The following is a 17,552-nucleotide window of genomic DNA, read 5'->3' as shown; positions in this document are numbered from 1 at the left end:
GTCCCCCATCAGGCTCTCTGCCGTCAGCACGGAGCTCCTTTCAGATCCTCTGTCCCCCTCTTTCTTTGCCTCTCCCCGCGTGTGCATGCACTCTCCTTCTCTCTCAAAAATAAAATTAAACATAATACATACATACATACAAACATAAATAGTCTTTGAGCTCCAGTTCAAAAATGATGACTGCAGCTGGGTCCCAGGTTTCAGGGTTGCTATAACGATCCAGGGCACAGCTACAGCAATCCATGTCAAGTAGCACCCACAGCAGGGAGAGCTCCACTCACTACTTTATAGCACTCTCATACGTAAAAGTAAGCATGCCGAACATCTTCCTGAAGTTGATCACGGAGAGCTCGAGAGATCCGAGTTCATCGCCTACCCACAACTCCGCATCAAGTCAAAGTCCTTTTCCAGGGGGAGTTCTTTTCCAAGTCCTACTCCAGGGGAGTATGATTACTCTATCCTTTAACCCTCATGTGAATCCACTCCCGACTGGCTATGAGGATGAATAAAGAGAACCTGGACCACTACCCAGCAGGGACCACAGCAGCGGTTTGGACCATGACTCTGCACATGGACCAGAAGTATACGGGACATTAAGTGCACCTTCCTTACTTGCCTCAAATGATGACCAGTATACTGATCTTCCATCCCTTTGGTTATGGCAGGATATAACTTAAATAAATAACTTAGATTAGTCCACAAACAAACAAACAAAAGAGTCTTTGCTTTCCAGTCTTAAGAGAAAAAAAGACAACAAAGCTGTTTTGGAAACACCTACGAGAAAGACCTAACTCAGCCTAAACAGGTTGGGGAAAGCTTGGTGAGGCAGGAAAGGGGGACAAGATAGCATTTGTGCTGGGTCATGAAAGCTGAGTAGGAGTTATCCAAATGAGTAGGTTGTATGTGTTGTCAAAAAGGTGATAGGTATATTCTAGGCAGAATACACACAACATACTGATGTCTCAACTTTAAAAAACATTCAAACACTTTTGAAGAATTGCAAATAGTTCAGCATGACAGAATCATGTGAGGCAGGAAACAGAAGATGAAAGCAAAAAGCAAGCAAGGTCCAAATCATTAAGGTCCTTATTTCCTAAATTTGGTAGTATGGATTTTAATCTGAAAGCCTGCATGGCAGAAGAACACTACGATCTGTCTACAAAACAAGAAAGGGTTTAGAGGGATTATATCCATTCTCAGATTCAAAGAAATTATTTACAATGCTTACACCAAAGTCCACATACTAATGATAATCCGAACCAAGGTAGTAGCTGGCAAGGAAAAATAGATGAAAGACGTAGAAGATTTGGTAAAGGATTGGGGGCAGGGTGGTACATAAGGGTAATTAGAGGGTAGAGTTAAGACTTGGGGCATCTCCAACTGACTGGCAGGCATGGATCATAGGAGGAAGAGAAGCAACTTCGGAAAGAGTGATATATCTAATTTTTGACCTGAACTTTATATATCTTAAGACAACCACATAATGTGTCACAGTTGCAGGGTAATCTGTGCTAAAGAGACAGAGATCTGCTAGTTATCAAAATAAAGTCAATAGTTGAAGTCATCAGAGATAAGACCATTTAAGAGCAGGTAGAGACAGAAGAGAGCAGAAGACTGTGCGTCACTGTGATAGGAAAATTCGAATTGGTCAAAGACAGAAAACTGTACCAAGGAAAGACTGGCCAACATACATAGAAATAAGGAGACCACAGTGTCACAGAAGCATAAGAGAATTTCAAAGAGAAATGTCAACATGTCAAATGATGACACGGATTCCATTAGATTTCACCACAAAGAGATCAATGGTGGCCAAATTCAGGGACTTGGACCGCTAGACTTCAATATATTGGGGAGGGAGGGGGAGCAAATAATAAGGAGGTGGAGAAAATTAATATAGGTAACTTTTCCAGAAACTTAAAGGAAATAATTACAGATGAAACTGAAGAGGAATCTAGAGTGAGAGTGTATTTAAAGGAATTTTTTTTTTAATCCTAATAAGTTAGTGCCCATTCAAAGTAAAACAGGACCAACCAAATGTTATGGACTGAATGCATTCCCCCAAAATTCACATGTTGGAGCCCTCACTCCCAGGACCCTCAGAATTGGAGATAAGATTTTTGAAGAAGTGATTAAGTTAAAATGAGGTCATTAGAGTGCAGCCCTAATCTAATGCAAGTGGTGTGCTAATAAGAAAGAGATACCAGAGATTCTAGTGCACAAAGCAGGTGGTTACCTCTAAGTCAAGGAGAGAGCCTCAGAGGAAATCACTCCTGCTGGAACCCTGATCTTGGCCTTTCAGCTTCGAGAACTATGAAAAAATAATTTTCCATTGTTTAAGCCACCCAGCCTGTGGTATTGTTACAGCAGCCCTGGAAAAACAACATAAGACACCAAGGAAACACTGTCCCTGAGGAGAAAAAACTCAGAGCACAGGAGAGATGACCAGATAGAAGTAGACATGTTTGCAAGTGCAAGAGGACAAAAAACAGTAACCAATGCCACCGATGTATTTCATTTCCTCTGTCATGTAAATATTTTTTAGTGTTTATTCACTTTTTGAGAGACAGAGACAGAGTGTGAGCAGGGCAGGGGCAGAGAGAGAGGGAGTCGAGCAGGTTCCAGACTCCGAGCTGTCAGCACAGAGCCCGACGTGGGGCTTCAACTCACAGACGGCGAGATCATGACCTGAGCCAAAATCAGATGTGTAACCGAATGCGCCACCCAGGCGCCCCCCTCTGTCATGCAGAAGTGACATTATCCAGGAAAGAATAAGGAGGGAATGTGGTGGGTTCATAACCACCATAGGAAACAGCAGTTTCTAGAGGAACACAGAATTATTGGACTGCTTGCCCATCACTCAGTAAATGTTTGTTGTGGAATGGATTCCTAGCTCTCATTCACGAAAGCTTTAGTTCCATTTTAAAATGGCAATAAATAGCAAAAGAAAAGCGTTCGAATAAGTCTGAACCCAGGTTATGAACATCAGGCAAGTTACTTACCACTGCCATGTCTGTTTCTTCAACCAGATGAATCAGACTCGATAAGCAGCAAAGGATTACCTCAGATCAAAATAAATGCTCTAATTTTACATAGCTTTACCCATGACCTCAGTCTTCCAACTCTTCCCAACCAAAGTAGGGTGTCTCAAGTTTTAACATAAATTCCTATCATCTGGAAAGCTTGTTAAGATCCAGGTTCTGATTCATTAGGTTTAGGGTTAAGCTTAAGCTTGGGCATTCTGAGCAAACACTGACGTGATGCCATACATCATACTCAGAGTAGGAACGGTGCAGAACACTGATCCAACTCAAGCTCTACAAAGCTTATAATTGTGGGCTTATCTGTAATCAGCCTGATATTTACAAAACAAAAACAAAGATGTTCCAGACTCACACCTGCACTAAGTATGTCTTGCCATTCCCTAAAACACTCTGAAATTAACTTGATGATAGTCATCATTTGGTACAGAGAGGATTAGCACAGAAATGAATACTGGAATCAGTAACACCATATTAGGAGAAGCAAGATTAAATACCAACGCACAGAAAATGGGGAAGGGGATTAAGAGGTACAAATTCCCAGTTATAAAAGTAAGTCATAGAGATGAAAAGTACAGTGCAGGAAATATAATCAATAATACTGTAACAACACTGTATAGTGACAGTAATGACACTTATCATGGGGAGCACAGCATAAGGTATAGAATTGTTGAATCAGCATGAACTGATCAGAACATCACATGAACTAATGTAACACTGTATGTCAACGATACTTCAACAATATAAATACACACCATGCACACATATATGCACATACACACAACACAATGGTTAAAATCCATCTAACCATGTTATCTTTCTCAAAACATGAATATTTTTATTTCTAGAAAAACATTTAGCTCTAGACAGGTCTGTATATTCTAACTGCCACATGCCTACAAGGGTTCTTTTGCATTCTGGATTCTGAATGCTAACATTCAATGTCATAAAATTTAAAGATTTTTATACTAATTACCAAATAATCTTCATGCATTTTAGAACCTCCAATCCTATTACCACAACTAAATTCATCTGTAATGAGGATTTTCTTTTGCTTTAGGAAGCGTAACTAGGACAGAGACAGCCCAGCTGACCTAGGGCTATAATATATGGCCACAAACCATAGCTCTAATTAAACTGTTTCTACTATTCCCTGTACTAGGGTATAGGAGGGAAAAAATTCCACAATCGTATCACAACCAACAAGGATTTTCATTCTAATTTCATAGCAATCTTCAGTGATGCAAGATAGAAGAAAAGGTGTCATGCAATGGAAGCCTTACAGTCGCTCTAGCCTTAACCTGAAGCCTCTATACTGAAAAGAGAAGTTTAAAATAACGTTAAAACGGAGGCATGAACTCTCTAACCAACACACACACCAAAAAAAAAAAAAAAAAAAAAAAAAGAAAGAAAGAAATAATTAGGGCTGTAAACTGTTCTTTCTTACCCTATACTGAAGAATAACCAATTCTCAAAAGCACTATAGCACTACAAACGAGCTCGCTTACACTGGGGTGGGGAGAAGGTATGTCTATTGCAATCTTGGCACCTGCAGGCAATTTACCACTCCTACCTAATTTACTCAAATCACTTTCAACTAATAATACTTCCCTCATTCACCACTATGTAACAAACAGAATAAAAAAGAATGACAAATGCAATGGGCCTCAAAATAGTTTTGCTGAATCACAAATACCCTCAATATAAAGCTGCAGAAGTCGCTGAGCTTGAGCATTGGCGGCCATACCTCAGCAAGCGGCTCCTCGGAAAATGTGTTAACTTCCTGCACCTGTTCATTAAAGGCAAGGAAGGGTCTAATGTTTAATTAGAGCGTTCACAGCATTGCTATTAGCAGCAATGTACTGTGTGCAATAACAATATACAGTGGCTTTCTACTAAAACTGACCACGTTCTCTCAAAATGGGCATCACCTATGCCCCAAGGGCAAATACACCACCCTGGCCCGCAACCGCAGCCACAATGGGCACCCTATGCTCTCCTCATCTTGGCACCCAGCCCGTCTTCCTGCACCCCCATTCCTCCTCGACCAAGCCTCCCCCTCCCAGGGCTGACTCGGCCAGGCCCCAGCTCCAAGTAGTTCCTAGGCTTACGCAGAGAGCCAAGCCTACAGGCCGCTCTCACCGCGTTTCTGCTCTCTCTCCTCTCCGACTAGCCCAACGTTCTTCCCTCGCCTCTCCCGTCTCCGCTGCCCAGCCCACTCCTCCCTTCCACTCGCGCGCTCTGTAGCTCTCAGGCCTCACCGTTTGGTTCGGTCCGGAATACCCCGGCTCTCCCGCTTCCAGTCCCCAACACGAAGCGAAGTCGGTTGGTCCCGCGCCTCACGCTTCCAGTCCACACGCCGCCGCCTACTGATGCCGAAAGCGGCTTCTAGGAACGCGCCATGTTCAGCGTCGCGGCTCCAAACGACGCGGACGCGGGAATACTGCGTCACAGACACCCGGAACGCGTGGAATTGGCAAAGTGAGAAGGCGATAGGAGAACTGCACAAGAGGAGGGAGGTGCTTCCCCTTCGAAACTGAAGGCGCCGGGGGGCTAAAGCAGCTATCTGCGCTTGCGCATTACAGAGCGTGGAGCCTGGAGTCAGCCGGATTTGTAACCATGGAAACGTTAACCCCGCGTAGCCCAATTCCCAGGACAAATCGTTGTCTCCTGGTTTGATTGAAGCCTGCTTGAATCGGAACCATTTTCCCTTCCCCGTTCCGGATATCGGTTCTAAACTGCATTGTTTTCCCAGTCCGTCTCAGCTTAAATGAGTTATTAAAATAATCTTACTCCCATTGGTCAACCCTCCCGTGAATATTTTTTTTCAAGTCCTAAATTTGCTGGGCGCTCTACTCCAGAACGATAGCAGGAGTGGTAGTTCTGCCTGCCTCTGCTACTAGCTAGTGACCTAAGTTTTCTTTACTTTTTTTTAAAGTTTTCATTTTTATTTATTTTTTGAGAGAAAGAGAGAGAGAGAGAGTGGGGGAGGTGCAGAGAGAGGAAGACAAAATCCCAAGTAGGCTCCGCACTGTTCAGCACAGAGCCGGATCCCAGACTCCCAACTCAGGGACCGTGAGCCAAAATCAAGAGTCTAAGGCTCAACAGACTTGAGCCACCTAGGCGCCCCCTCTAAGGTTTCCTTAGAAAGAGAAGTTGTAAAGACATGGTTGAGGGTTCATAAACATTAATAATAAAAAATAATAATAAACATTTACTGAAATTTAGAATATGCCAGGTACAATTCTAAACTCTCAACATGATCATGTATTTTAATCCTCAAAACAATCTGTGAGGTGCTATTATGCTACTGTTATAGGTGAAGAAACTGAAGCACAGAGAAGTCAGGTAATCTGCCTAAAGTCACAGAGCTAGTAAGGGACACTGTTAGGATTTGAATCAATCATAAGACCTACATTACAAGGATGTTCACATTAGGGCTGTTTTTAAAGTAAAAACACAGTATTATCTAAATAAATCCCAAGAAAGGAATGCCTAATCATGATACATGCATATATAATAAATTACAAATTGGCCAATATAAACTACATTGCCATGTTTTTGTTGCATGCTAACACATTCACAATGCATTGGGAAAAGAGTGGTTTACAAAAAATTAGGTTAAGTATAGCCCCATTTTTATATGGGGCCAAAAATAAAATAAATATATGCCAAAATGTTAACAAGGTTTGTCACTAGTTGAATGGTAATGTGGACATGTTTCATTTATTTATTTCTTTTGCTTGATTGTATCTGCTGATTTTACTTAAGGTAATACTTGTCAAGTTTTAAATGTGCATAGAATCACATGGATCTTGTTAAAATACAGATCCTGATTCAGTTGGTTTGAGGTGAGTCTTCATTTCTAATGAGTTTTCAGTTAATGCCAATGCTACTGGTCCAAAGATCACACAATGAGTAACAAGTTTATTAGGAATATGCAATAAATATGTGTGTGTATGTGTATAAATATACATATGAAACCTAATTTGAATTAAAATGAAGAAATTGCTTTAGAAGAATAGATCTTTTCTGGGGAGCCTGGACAGCTCGGTCAGATAACCATTTGACTTCAGGTCATCATCTTGAAGTTTGTGAGTTCGAGTCCTGCATTGGGCTGTCTGCTGTCACCATAGAGCCCCCTCCCCCCCCCCACCCCACCAGCCCTTCCCCTAATCACGCCTTCTCTCAAAAATAAACATTTTTAAAAATTTTTAAAAATTATACATATATGTATATATATGAAATGGGATAATGGATCCTTTGGAAATTTAATAAAAGGTATAACTTAGAAAAATGCACACATACAAATTTTGCCTACAACTCCCGGACTCCCAATAAAATGCACTTGGGAAGTCCTAGCTTCAACTGTTATGAATGTAAAACCTACTCACATACTATGTACAAGAGAAATATGTACACCTAGATAAATAACCTCATATTACTGCATTTCATTGCTATGTCTTTATATTCTCAGATTCTTTAGAGGAAAGGGCAAACAAATAATTAAATCATCATTGGGTCTGTTCAGAATATATTTGAAACATAAATATAAATTCAGTGTTTTCCCCCCTAAATACCTGAGAACTGAAGAGAAAGAAGAAAGTTGAGGAAGCAAATGCTAAATTAAAGAAACACTGGCTTACTCACCTCTCAATCTCAAGTAGTTTCCAAGATGCAAATAAGTGTAACAACAGTGCAACTCATTTTACATCAATAATTATAACTAACTACTACCAAATATTTCCTATGAGCCAGTTCTAAGTGTCTTTTTAAGTGTTTGACATTGAACTGTAGACATTTCACATAATTTATTTTATTGATTTTCATCCTACCCTATACGGAGAGTATTCTTTTCCTTATTTTACAGATTAGATGATGGGAATTTGCCATTTGTCTAGGTTCAAATTCTGGAGGAACCCAGAATCAAATTTAGATGTATGCGTTATAGTTGGTAGGATAAAAGGATATCCACATCCTAATAACCCAAAACTTGTGCATATATTAGTTTTCATGGCAAAAGGTACTTTGCAGATATGGCTAAATTAAGAATCTTGATATGGAAAGATTATTTTGCATTATCCTGTGGGCCTAATGTAGTCATAATGGTGCTTTATAAGAGGGAGGGAGGAGTGTCAGGGAGAGATGTGACCATGGAAGCAGAGTTGGGAGTGATATGAAGCCATGAGTAAAGGAATACAGGCAGTCTAGAGAAGCTGGAAAAGTCAAAGAAACAGATTCTCCCTTGCAGCCTGTGGAAGAAACTCAGTCCTGCAGAGGATTTCAGACTTCTGACCTTCAGAATGCTAACATAATGAATTTGTGTTGTTTTAAACTAGTTTGTGGCAATTTTTTTACAGCAGCAATAGAAAACTACCACATGAGGGCGCCTGGGTGTCTCAGTCAGTTAAGTAGTTAAGCCCCTGACTTTTGGCTCAGGTCGTGATCTCACAGCCAGGCTCCTGAGCTGGAGCCCCACATTGGGCCCTGCACTGACTGCTCAGAGCCTGGAACCTGCTTCAAATTCTGTGTCTCCCTCACTCTCTGCCCCTCCCCCGCTCACACTTTGTCTCTGTCTCTCAAAAATAACAAAACATTAAAAATTTTTAAAAATGGGGCAGCTGGGTGGCTCAGTTGGTTAAGTGTCCACCTTCGGCTCAGGTCACGATCTCACAGTTCGTGGGTGTGAGCCCCATGTCAGGCTCTGTGCTGACAACTTGAAGCCTGGAGCCTGCTTCGGATTCTGGGTCTCCCTCTCTCTCTGCCCCTCACCTGCTCATACTCTGTCTCTCAAATAAACCTTAAAAAAAAAATTCAAAAATAAATAAACGTTAAAAAATTAAAAAAAAAAAAAAAAAATGAGGCACCTGAGTGGCTCAGTCGGTTAATCGGCCTACTTCAGCCCAGGACACGATCTCACGGTTTGTGAGTTCCAGTCCCATATCAGGCTCTGTGTTGACAGCTCGGAGCCTGGAGCCTGCTTCAGATTCTGTCTCCCTCTCTCTCTGCCTCTTCCCTGCTCATGGTCTCTCTCTCTCTCAAAAATAAATAAACATTAAAAAATAAATAAATAAAAATTTAAAAGAAAAAAGAAAACTAACACATGTTCCAAGTCATAGGCTTTCCAGTGTGCTACATTTGAGCTAATAATGCAACTTGTGTAAAATTAGGTCTTGGGCAACTCTGTTATTATAAGATAGCTCTCAAAAAACTCATCAATGCTAACCAGGTTAGGAAAATAAGTCTTGGGAAAACTAATTGATCTGCCCTTGGTAATAATATTAATATTTGTAGCAGATTCAGCTTTACGAGTTTTTAAAAACTTGAAACAATATAAATGTCTTTTTCTTAATTTTTTTAAGTTTATTTTTTATTTTGAGAAAGAGATAGTAAGAGGGGCAGAGAGGGAGACACAGAATATATATAAATATGTGTATATATATATATTATTTGACGATCAAAAAATGAGATCTTGCCATTTGCAACAATGTGGATGGAACTAGAATGTATTATGCTAAGTGATATAAGTCACAAATATCATATGATTTCACTCACATGTGGAATTTAAGAAACAAAACAGATGAACATCCAGGGGAAGGGAAGGAAAAATAAAATAAGATAAAGACAGAGATGGAGGCAAACCATAAGAGATTCTTAACTATAGAGAACAAACTGAGGTTGCTGGAGGAGTGTTGGGGGGGATGGGATAAATGGGTGATGGGCGTTAAAGTCACTTGTTGGGATGAGCTTTGGGTGTTACAGGTAAGTCATGAATCACTAAATTCTACTCCTGAAACCATTATTACACTATATATTAACTAACTTGGATCTAAATAAAATTAAAAAAAGAAAAATAATAAATAAATTTCTAGTTTGGAAAAGGAAATGTAAGAACATCTTCTACCTATAGTTCTTTTTACAGTGAAATGGGCATTTTTTTCCTACTGGTAAGAACAAAAACTGATTCAATTGTTTTAGAAAATAATTTGTTGGGGCCCTTAAGTGACTCAGTTGAGCGTCTAACTCTTTTTTTTAATGTTTATTTATTTATTTATTTTTTAATTTATTTATTGAGAGAGAGCGAGCACACATGTGGGGGTGGGGAGAGGAGAGGGAGAGAGAATCGCAAGCAGGCTCCATGCTGTCAGCTCAGAGCCTGATGCGAGGCTTGAACTCACAAACCATGAGATCATGGCCTGAACCGAAATCAAGAGGCGGGTGCTCAACTAACTGAGCCACCCAGGTACCCCAAGACTGTCTGACTCTTGATTTTGGCTCAGGTCATATCCCAGGGTTGTGGGATCGAACCCCGCATTGGGCTCCGTGCAGAGCATGGAGCCTGGTTAAGATTCTCTCTCTTCCTCTGTCCCTCTCTCCTGCTCACACCCACTCTATCTCAAATAAATAATAATAAGAAGAAAGTAATTTGTTAATATATACCCAGAGATTTAAATGTCCATACAGTTTGACAAAATAATTCCATTCGTGGAAATCTGTAATAGGGAAATTATCAAAAGACAGAAAATATTTTTCACATATGCACTAAAGTGTGCATGACTCTTCTTTTACAACAATAGTATGAGAATGATTTAGTAAACTCTTACACATTCACAAGAGGAAATCTTCCTCAGCAGCTTTGGATACTGGTGATCAATACTGTACAACCTGGGAAAGTGCTTTTCATGTTACTGTATTTTATCAAAAAATAACAGTAAACTGTATGACTTCAATTATGTTACGTGTTGCTAAAACAACAGAAGAAAGCAGGGAATGTCAAAATGTTCAGAGTTTACCCTAGCATGGAGAGATTATAGGTAAATTTTTCATCTTCTTCCTAGTGTCTGTATTTTCCAAGATTTTTCCAAGTTAAATTTTTGGTTTTGTTATCTTGTTTACAACGTATTTTGTTATGTTGTTTACAATGTATTTTGTTTATCATGAATCTTAGATCAAATTGTTATTAAAAAGTAAAATTGATTTAGATTGTTGAAGTAAAATTATAAAAGTACAAAATTATAAAAATGTAAAACTATATTAGATTGTTATTAAAAAGTAAAATTGTATTCGGGCGCCTGGGTGGCTCAGTCAGTTAAGTGTCTGACTTTGGCTCAGGTCATGATCTCATGGTTCGTGAGTTCAAGCCCTGTGTCAGGCTCTGTGCTGACAGCTCAGAGCCTGGAGCCGGCTTTGGATTCTTTGTCTACCTATCTCTATGCATCTCTCCTGTTTGCGCTCTCTCAAAAACGAATCGTTTAAAAAAATGTTTTTAAAAAGGAAAATTGGATTTAGAATGGCTCAGTATGCTTTACTTCCCTGCTTTCCCACAAGTGATGAGAGCAATTGACTCGAATGTTCACATTCAGCTGAAACTACAGACCGACGGAGCTCACAGATGCAGGCAGGTGTCCTGTTGTGGGATGGGGACAGGCTTCCACTTCCTCCTCTGCTGTTTACTACCTGAAGGACCCCAAGCAAGTACCTTTAATCTTAGTGAGACTCAGTTTCTTCCTATGTAAAATAGGGTAATCATGCTTGCCCTAACAAACTTCACAGGGTTTCACTGAAAATTAAATTGTGTGAAAAGCACTTCAAAATCCATAAAACAGAAAACAAAAATATATAACTGTAGATCTTAAAATAAAATATATAACAGGCTCTATTATAATTCACAAGTAGAATTCTTAGTACGATAATAATTTATTTTTGTTATATTTGTAAAACTTCAAAAAATTTCATTTTGCAACACGATACATACTATTTTAAGGGGATGATATGAAAAAATTTATCTGACAGACACTTTGGGGAGAAACAATTATTAGATATTAGATATTCAGTGACAATGTTTAGACTCCTGCTGATAATAAACAGAGACCATAATTGTGTTTCTTAATTACTTTCCTTAATTTAAGATAGCATTTATAATGATCTGAAAAAAAATTAAGAGTATGTTTATAGAAGAATCTTGCCCATAATATTCAAGATATATTAACTTCTTTCAGCCAAATTTCATTATACTTTTCTGTTAAGATTTAAACAGCCTAGTAGAAATTAAGACACTAGGTACTTTTTTGAAATTGTCCAGCTTTGTAAGGTCGTATTTTATTTACCATTGAGATTTGAATATTGGCACAATAATAATAATGTTCATTGTTCTAATCAAATTGAACAATTGATATCATTAGATTTCAATTTGTTTTCTGTCCAAGCGAATTATACTCCTTTTTCATAAGAACACAGTAGATGTTAATGAATGTGTTAAAAGTGTGAAATTCAAACATTCTTAATGTTTTTACTTTTCTCTTTTTTTACTTTTTTTTTAATGTATATTATTTTTGAGAAAGACAGATTGCAAGTGGGGGAGGAGCACAGAAAGAAAGAGATAGAATCTCCAGGCTCCAAACTGTCTGCACAGAGCCCAAAGTGGGTCTGAAACTCAAGAACTGCGAGATCATGACCTGAATCAAAGTAGGCTGCTTAACTGACTGAGCCACCCAGGCGCTCTTATGACTTTTCAATACATTAAAAGTCTACAAGGAAATATATTTTACACAGGGAAATGCTTACATTTTATTGTTATTCCTTATTGTATTCCCTGGCACATTTAAAATGTTATCATTTCATGCATGCTGGTAAATTTAAGTAAGCCTCTTCTACCAAAGCAACTGTGATTATAATTCTTTTTCAACATTTTTAAATTTATTTTTGAGAGACAGAGAGAGACACAGCACAAGCAGGGGAGGGGCAGAGAGAGAGGGAGACACAGAATCTGTGCTGAGCTGTCAGCACAGAGCCCGATGTGGGGCTCGAACTCACAAACCACGAGATCATGACCTGAGATGAGGTTGGACGCTCAACTAATTGAGCCACCCAGGCGCCTCGATTATAATTCTTTTTCCAGTCATGACACATTATATCAAAAACAAAATAAAATAAAATAAAAATGGCAATGAATCCATTGTGCAATTCCAAATTGAAAAATAAATATTTTTAATTAACAATGGAGATAAACATGAACCAGAAAAGCATAAGATTATATAATTCAAAGCCATTCGTGGCTGCAAAGATAACTCAAATACATTCCACCATCAATTTCCAATTCTCATTTCTTTAATGCAGGTCATAACCCAGTGTCACACAACTTTCTAGGATTCATGGATCCATGGTGCATCCCATTTTGTCTCACTTCTGAATGCCATCTTGAAACTAACAGAAAAAAAAAAAGATGATGTCATATGGCCATTTTATTTATGTAATTATGTAATAAGGGGACCCCTGTGCTTATGATGGTAGCCCTCCCCATTCTCTTTCATTTCTGTAGAAATTCCTCAACATACTTTATTTTATTGCAGAAAGCAATAAATCCTTACCTTTGGTGTACATCAGACTTTCCTGGAGGGTTTATTAAAAATGCATTTGCCAGGGGGCGCCTGGGTGGCGCAGTCGGTTGAGCGTCCGACTTCAGCCAGGTCACGATCTTGCGGTCCGTGGGTTCGAGCCCCGCGTCGGGCTCTGGGCTGATGGCTCAGAGCCTGGAGCCTGTTTCCGATTCTGTGTCTCCCTCTCTCTCTCTGCCCTTCCCCTGTTCATGCTCTGTCTCTCTCTGTCCCAAAAATAAATAAATGTTGAAAAAAAAATTTAAAAAAAAAAAAAATGCATTTGCCAGGGCCCAATCCTATTCTGATCCAGAATGTTCAAGGTGGGGCTTGGAAATGTAAATTTTCATTATGTGCTATATTAGTTTGCTTGGGCTGCCATAGAAAATACCACTAGAGGGGCGCCTGGGTGGCTCAGGCGGTTGAGCATCCAACTTCAGCTCAGGTCACGATCTCACGGTCCGTGAGTTCGAGCCCCGTGTCGGGCTCTGGGCTGTTGGCTCAGAGCCTAGAGCCTGCTTCGAATTCTGTGTCTCCCTCTCTCTCTGCCCCTCCCCCGTTCATGCTCTGTCTTTCTCTGTCTCAAAAATAAATAAACATTAAAAAAAAATTTAAAAGAAAATACCACTAGAAAAGTTGGGGGGCTTAAAGAATAGAAATATAGGGGCACCTGGGTGGCTCAGTCGGATGAGGGTCTGACTTCAACTCAGGTCATGATCTTGTGGTGTGAGTTCAAGCTCCACATCGGGCGATGCCATAAGCCTATCAGTGTGGAACCCACTTCTTCAGATCCTCTGTCCCCCTCTCTCCTCCTCCTCCCTTGCACTCTCTCCCTCCCTGCAAAAACAAAAATGTATTTTTCACAGTTCTGGAAGCCAGAAATCCAAGATCAAGGTGTCAGCACGGTTGGTTTCTCCTAAGGCCTCTCTCCTTGGCTTATAGATAGCCACCTTCTCCGTGTGCCCATAAGGTCTTTTCTCTGTGCACACATGACCCTGGTATCTGTGTATACAAACGTCCTCCTTTTAAAAGGATACCAGTCGTTGGATTAGGGCCCAACTTAGTGATCTCATTCCTGCTTGATCATCTCTTTGAAGGTCCTATCTCCAAATATAGATACATTCTGAGGTACGAGAGATTAGGGCTTTAACGTATGAATTTTGGGAGGATACAATTCAGCCCATAACATGTGCCCTAGTGTTTCTGATGCAGGTGGTCGAAGATTCATATTTAGACAAACACTAATTTAGACTCTAGGCAAGGTAACTGTCCACCGTCACCTCCGTCCCTTTGTTTTCTGTGGCTTAAAAGATGTAGCCTCTTCTAGGAGGGTCTTGCTATTTTACGCCTAAAAAAGTAGCATTTGGCTATCATTTGGTTTTCCATCCTTACGGTCTACCCTATTTACTCTTTAGTAAAAGCAAATGGGGGACTTCCTTTTTGCAGAATCCTCAACTATGAAAAGAGAGATTCCGTCTAGGACACAGACTCACCCATGAGTTTAATGCTAAACCACTTTTTTTTTCCAACTATCTCCCCACTGCAAAATTTCAAGCTCTCCCTGGCCTATCCATATGAATTCTCCTAGCAAAACCTGCACCCCTCTTTCTTTCTAGCATACCATTGTAGTTACCTTCACAGTATCTCCTACCTTCAAGCTTTCCTCACTCACTGTCCTGCAGTTAGTTGTAGCAGAAATGGCCAGAGTGTGAGATGTACTGTGAGTCACTTTTAGATTTGTGCCCGAAGGTCTCTGATCAAATTATCCCCATCATGGGAGTCTCGCCCCACCATGCTATATAAAATAACCTCTCCCACCTACCCTGTTGATCTTTATCTAGCTCCTCTGCCTTGCTTTTTTCCCCGCATGTTCATCACCACCTTCAGAATGTCTGTTTTCCCCCCACTAGAGGGTAAGCTCTGCTTTGTTTTGCTCACGGCTGTATCCCCAGAGTGCAGAACAGTAACCCAGGAAAATGAGCATGTCCTTGAGGTGATCTTGCATTTCTTTTGTGAAGTAAAAGGCAGGGCCTTCTGCTGAAAGGGAACTGGGGAGGTGGTAGGCAAGCGGGCCTGAGAAGAATTCAGGTTTGAAGATCTTTTACGGAGAAAGGGAGAGGATTAGAGGAAATTCAAAAGCACTGGCTGGGCAGGGTTCAAAACCCAGCTAAAAGTGGAGCCCATGAATATCTCCTACCTATGGTACTGTGTGATGTCCCACAATTCTCACAGCCCGGAGAGGAGGAGAAAATGCAAAATGGTTACTTTGATTCTACCAATACTCCTTGGCGTAACATTTTCGGCCATTTGCAGTAAGCCCCTATTTACGTTTCCTATTAATTCCTCAGCTATACCATGTTTCTTTTTCTCCCTTACACTCGTTTATATCTTCGCTTTGTGAGTAGGGTTTCCTCTGAATTCCCAAATTTCCCCTGGCTAATTTTTGTCTTTCAAGACTCCACTCAAATATTGTATTTTGAAAATGTTCCTCACTGTGCTATGATCATACCTTTTTTTTTTTTTTTTTTACAAATACACAAACTTTGGAATACAGATGCAGATGCATCTGTCATTTACTGTGTGAACTTGAGCAAGGTATTAATTTTTTTAAAGGTAAGCTTTTTTTTTTTTTTTTTTTAGCTTGTTAGAACAAGTTGGAGAGGAGCAGAGAGAGAGAATCCGCAGCAGGCTCTGCACTATCAGGGCAGAGCTGGATTCAGGGCTGTATCCCATTAACAGCTGAGATCATGACCTGAGCCTACCAAAATCAAGAGTCAGGCACTTAATCGACGGGCCACCCAGGTGCCCCAAGATATTGAACATTTTTTTTTTAATTTTTTTTTCAACGTTTATTTATTTTTGGGACAGAGAGGGACAGAGCATGAACGGGGGAGGGGCAGAGAGAGAGGGAGACACAGAATCGGAAACAGGCTCCAGGCTCCGAGCCATCAGCCCAGAGCCCGACGCGGGGCTCGAACTCACAGACCGCGAGATCGTGACCAGGCTGAAGTCGGACGCTTAACCGACTGCGCCACCCAGGCGCCCCAAGATATTGAACATTTTTATCCTTCAGCGCCCTCATCTGTAAAATGGATATAATGCTAAGACCTATTCCAGAGACTTGTTTGAAAAGATTAAATGAAATAATGTACCCAAAATATCTGGCATGTAATTGAACACCAAATGGTGTTATTATTGTAATAACTTTCATGTCTCCCTCTCTTGACAGAAGGTTCCCTAAAAGCAGAGATCACGTCGCTTTTTATTCCTAATAGTTGACGCAGTACCTGGAATAATGTAGATTCTCCAGAATTGTGTAATAAATTAATGATTAGTGAAATGTCATAAGTAGTTGAAGATGCTACTAAGGTTATTAGTTTTTTACTGAATTAGAATAACAGCAAAGAGAGGCCAACGCTGGGGAACGCACACGTGTTAATTTAGCAAGAAAGAGGCAGCGCTGGTAATTCAAACCGTTTCATCAAGAAAATAGAGTACACACAAAAAAATAAAAAACGTGGCCAAACAGATGTGGATCTTGTACGCAGGGAGCCTACAGTCAGATACACTGTACTACAACAATACTCAATCCATACTTACTACATTTACAGCGTTTCGGACTTTCTGCCTCTCGCTCCCAATAGAATAGACTGAGAAGAGCGGTTTCCTGTATAAACTTTGAATCTCCAGCACCCAGTAGAGTTTAATAGTTGGCGCCCGATAAACATTTAGGTAATTAATGAATGGCACAAAAAGGAAGCAAAGCAACTTTGTTAACATTGTCGGAGCTCCTCTCCACAACCCAAGAGGCGAACTCGCTCGCCCCAAGAGCAAGCTCCTTATGTCGAGATCTTAGGTTTCCCACCCCAGAATTTGCTGGGAAACAGGAGGGAGGCGCATGACGGAAAAGACACCTTTTTTGGATTTCAGCGATCCAGGACCTGGCTTGAGGGAAACATCCACAATCCTAAAGGCCTCGCGTAATTTAAACCTCCTCCACAACGGGGAGATCACCACCCCAAAACTTACTTGACCAACTCCAAGCAGTTAGGCGAGAGACCCGCTTCGATTCTAAACTAGCCAATCCTAACTGCCAGAATAGGCGGCGCGGTGTCTTCTGGGATCTGTAGTTTCTCGAGTT

The 17,552-nt window shown here is 40.4% G+C and overlaps 1 protein-coding gene across 10 annotated transcripts in view; it reads right to left on the bottom strand.

Annotated features, from left to right (window-relative positions):
• The window catches only part of IPO11 (importin 11), a 212,120-nt gene extending 194,657 nt beyond the window's left edge, over positions 1 to 17,463 (bottom strand). For 4 of the 10 annotated variants that reach the window (XM_045061204.1, XM_045061218.1, XM_045061212.1 and 1 more), the window contains exon 1: positions 3,000 to 4,380. In XM_045061204.1, coding sequence (XP_044917139.1) covers positions 3,000 to 3,008 — 9 coding nt within the window. In that variant the 5' untranslated portion in view covers positions 3,009 to 4,380. Of the gene's footprint in view, positions 1 to 2,999; positions 4,382 to 4,785; positions 4,828 to 5,299; positions 5,561 to 17,440 lie in introns of those variants that run through there. The other 6 variants (XM_045061155.1, XM_045061203.1, XM_045061184.1 and 3 more) reach the window with 5 other exon arrangements.
• Between the last annotated feature and the right edge of the window lie 89 nt (positions 17,464 to 17,552).

The sequence above is a fragment of the Felis catus genome, chromosome A1, assembly GCF_018350175.1.
Source record: "Felis catus isolate Fca126 chromosome A1, F.catus_Fca126_mat1.0, whole genome shotgun sequence".
NCBI classification, from domain to species: Eukaryota; Metazoa; Chordata; class Mammalia; order Carnivora; family Felidae; genus Felis; species Felis catus.
Note: the sequence above shows the minus strand (reverse complement) of the source record. Positions and strands in the feature narration are given on the sequence as shown.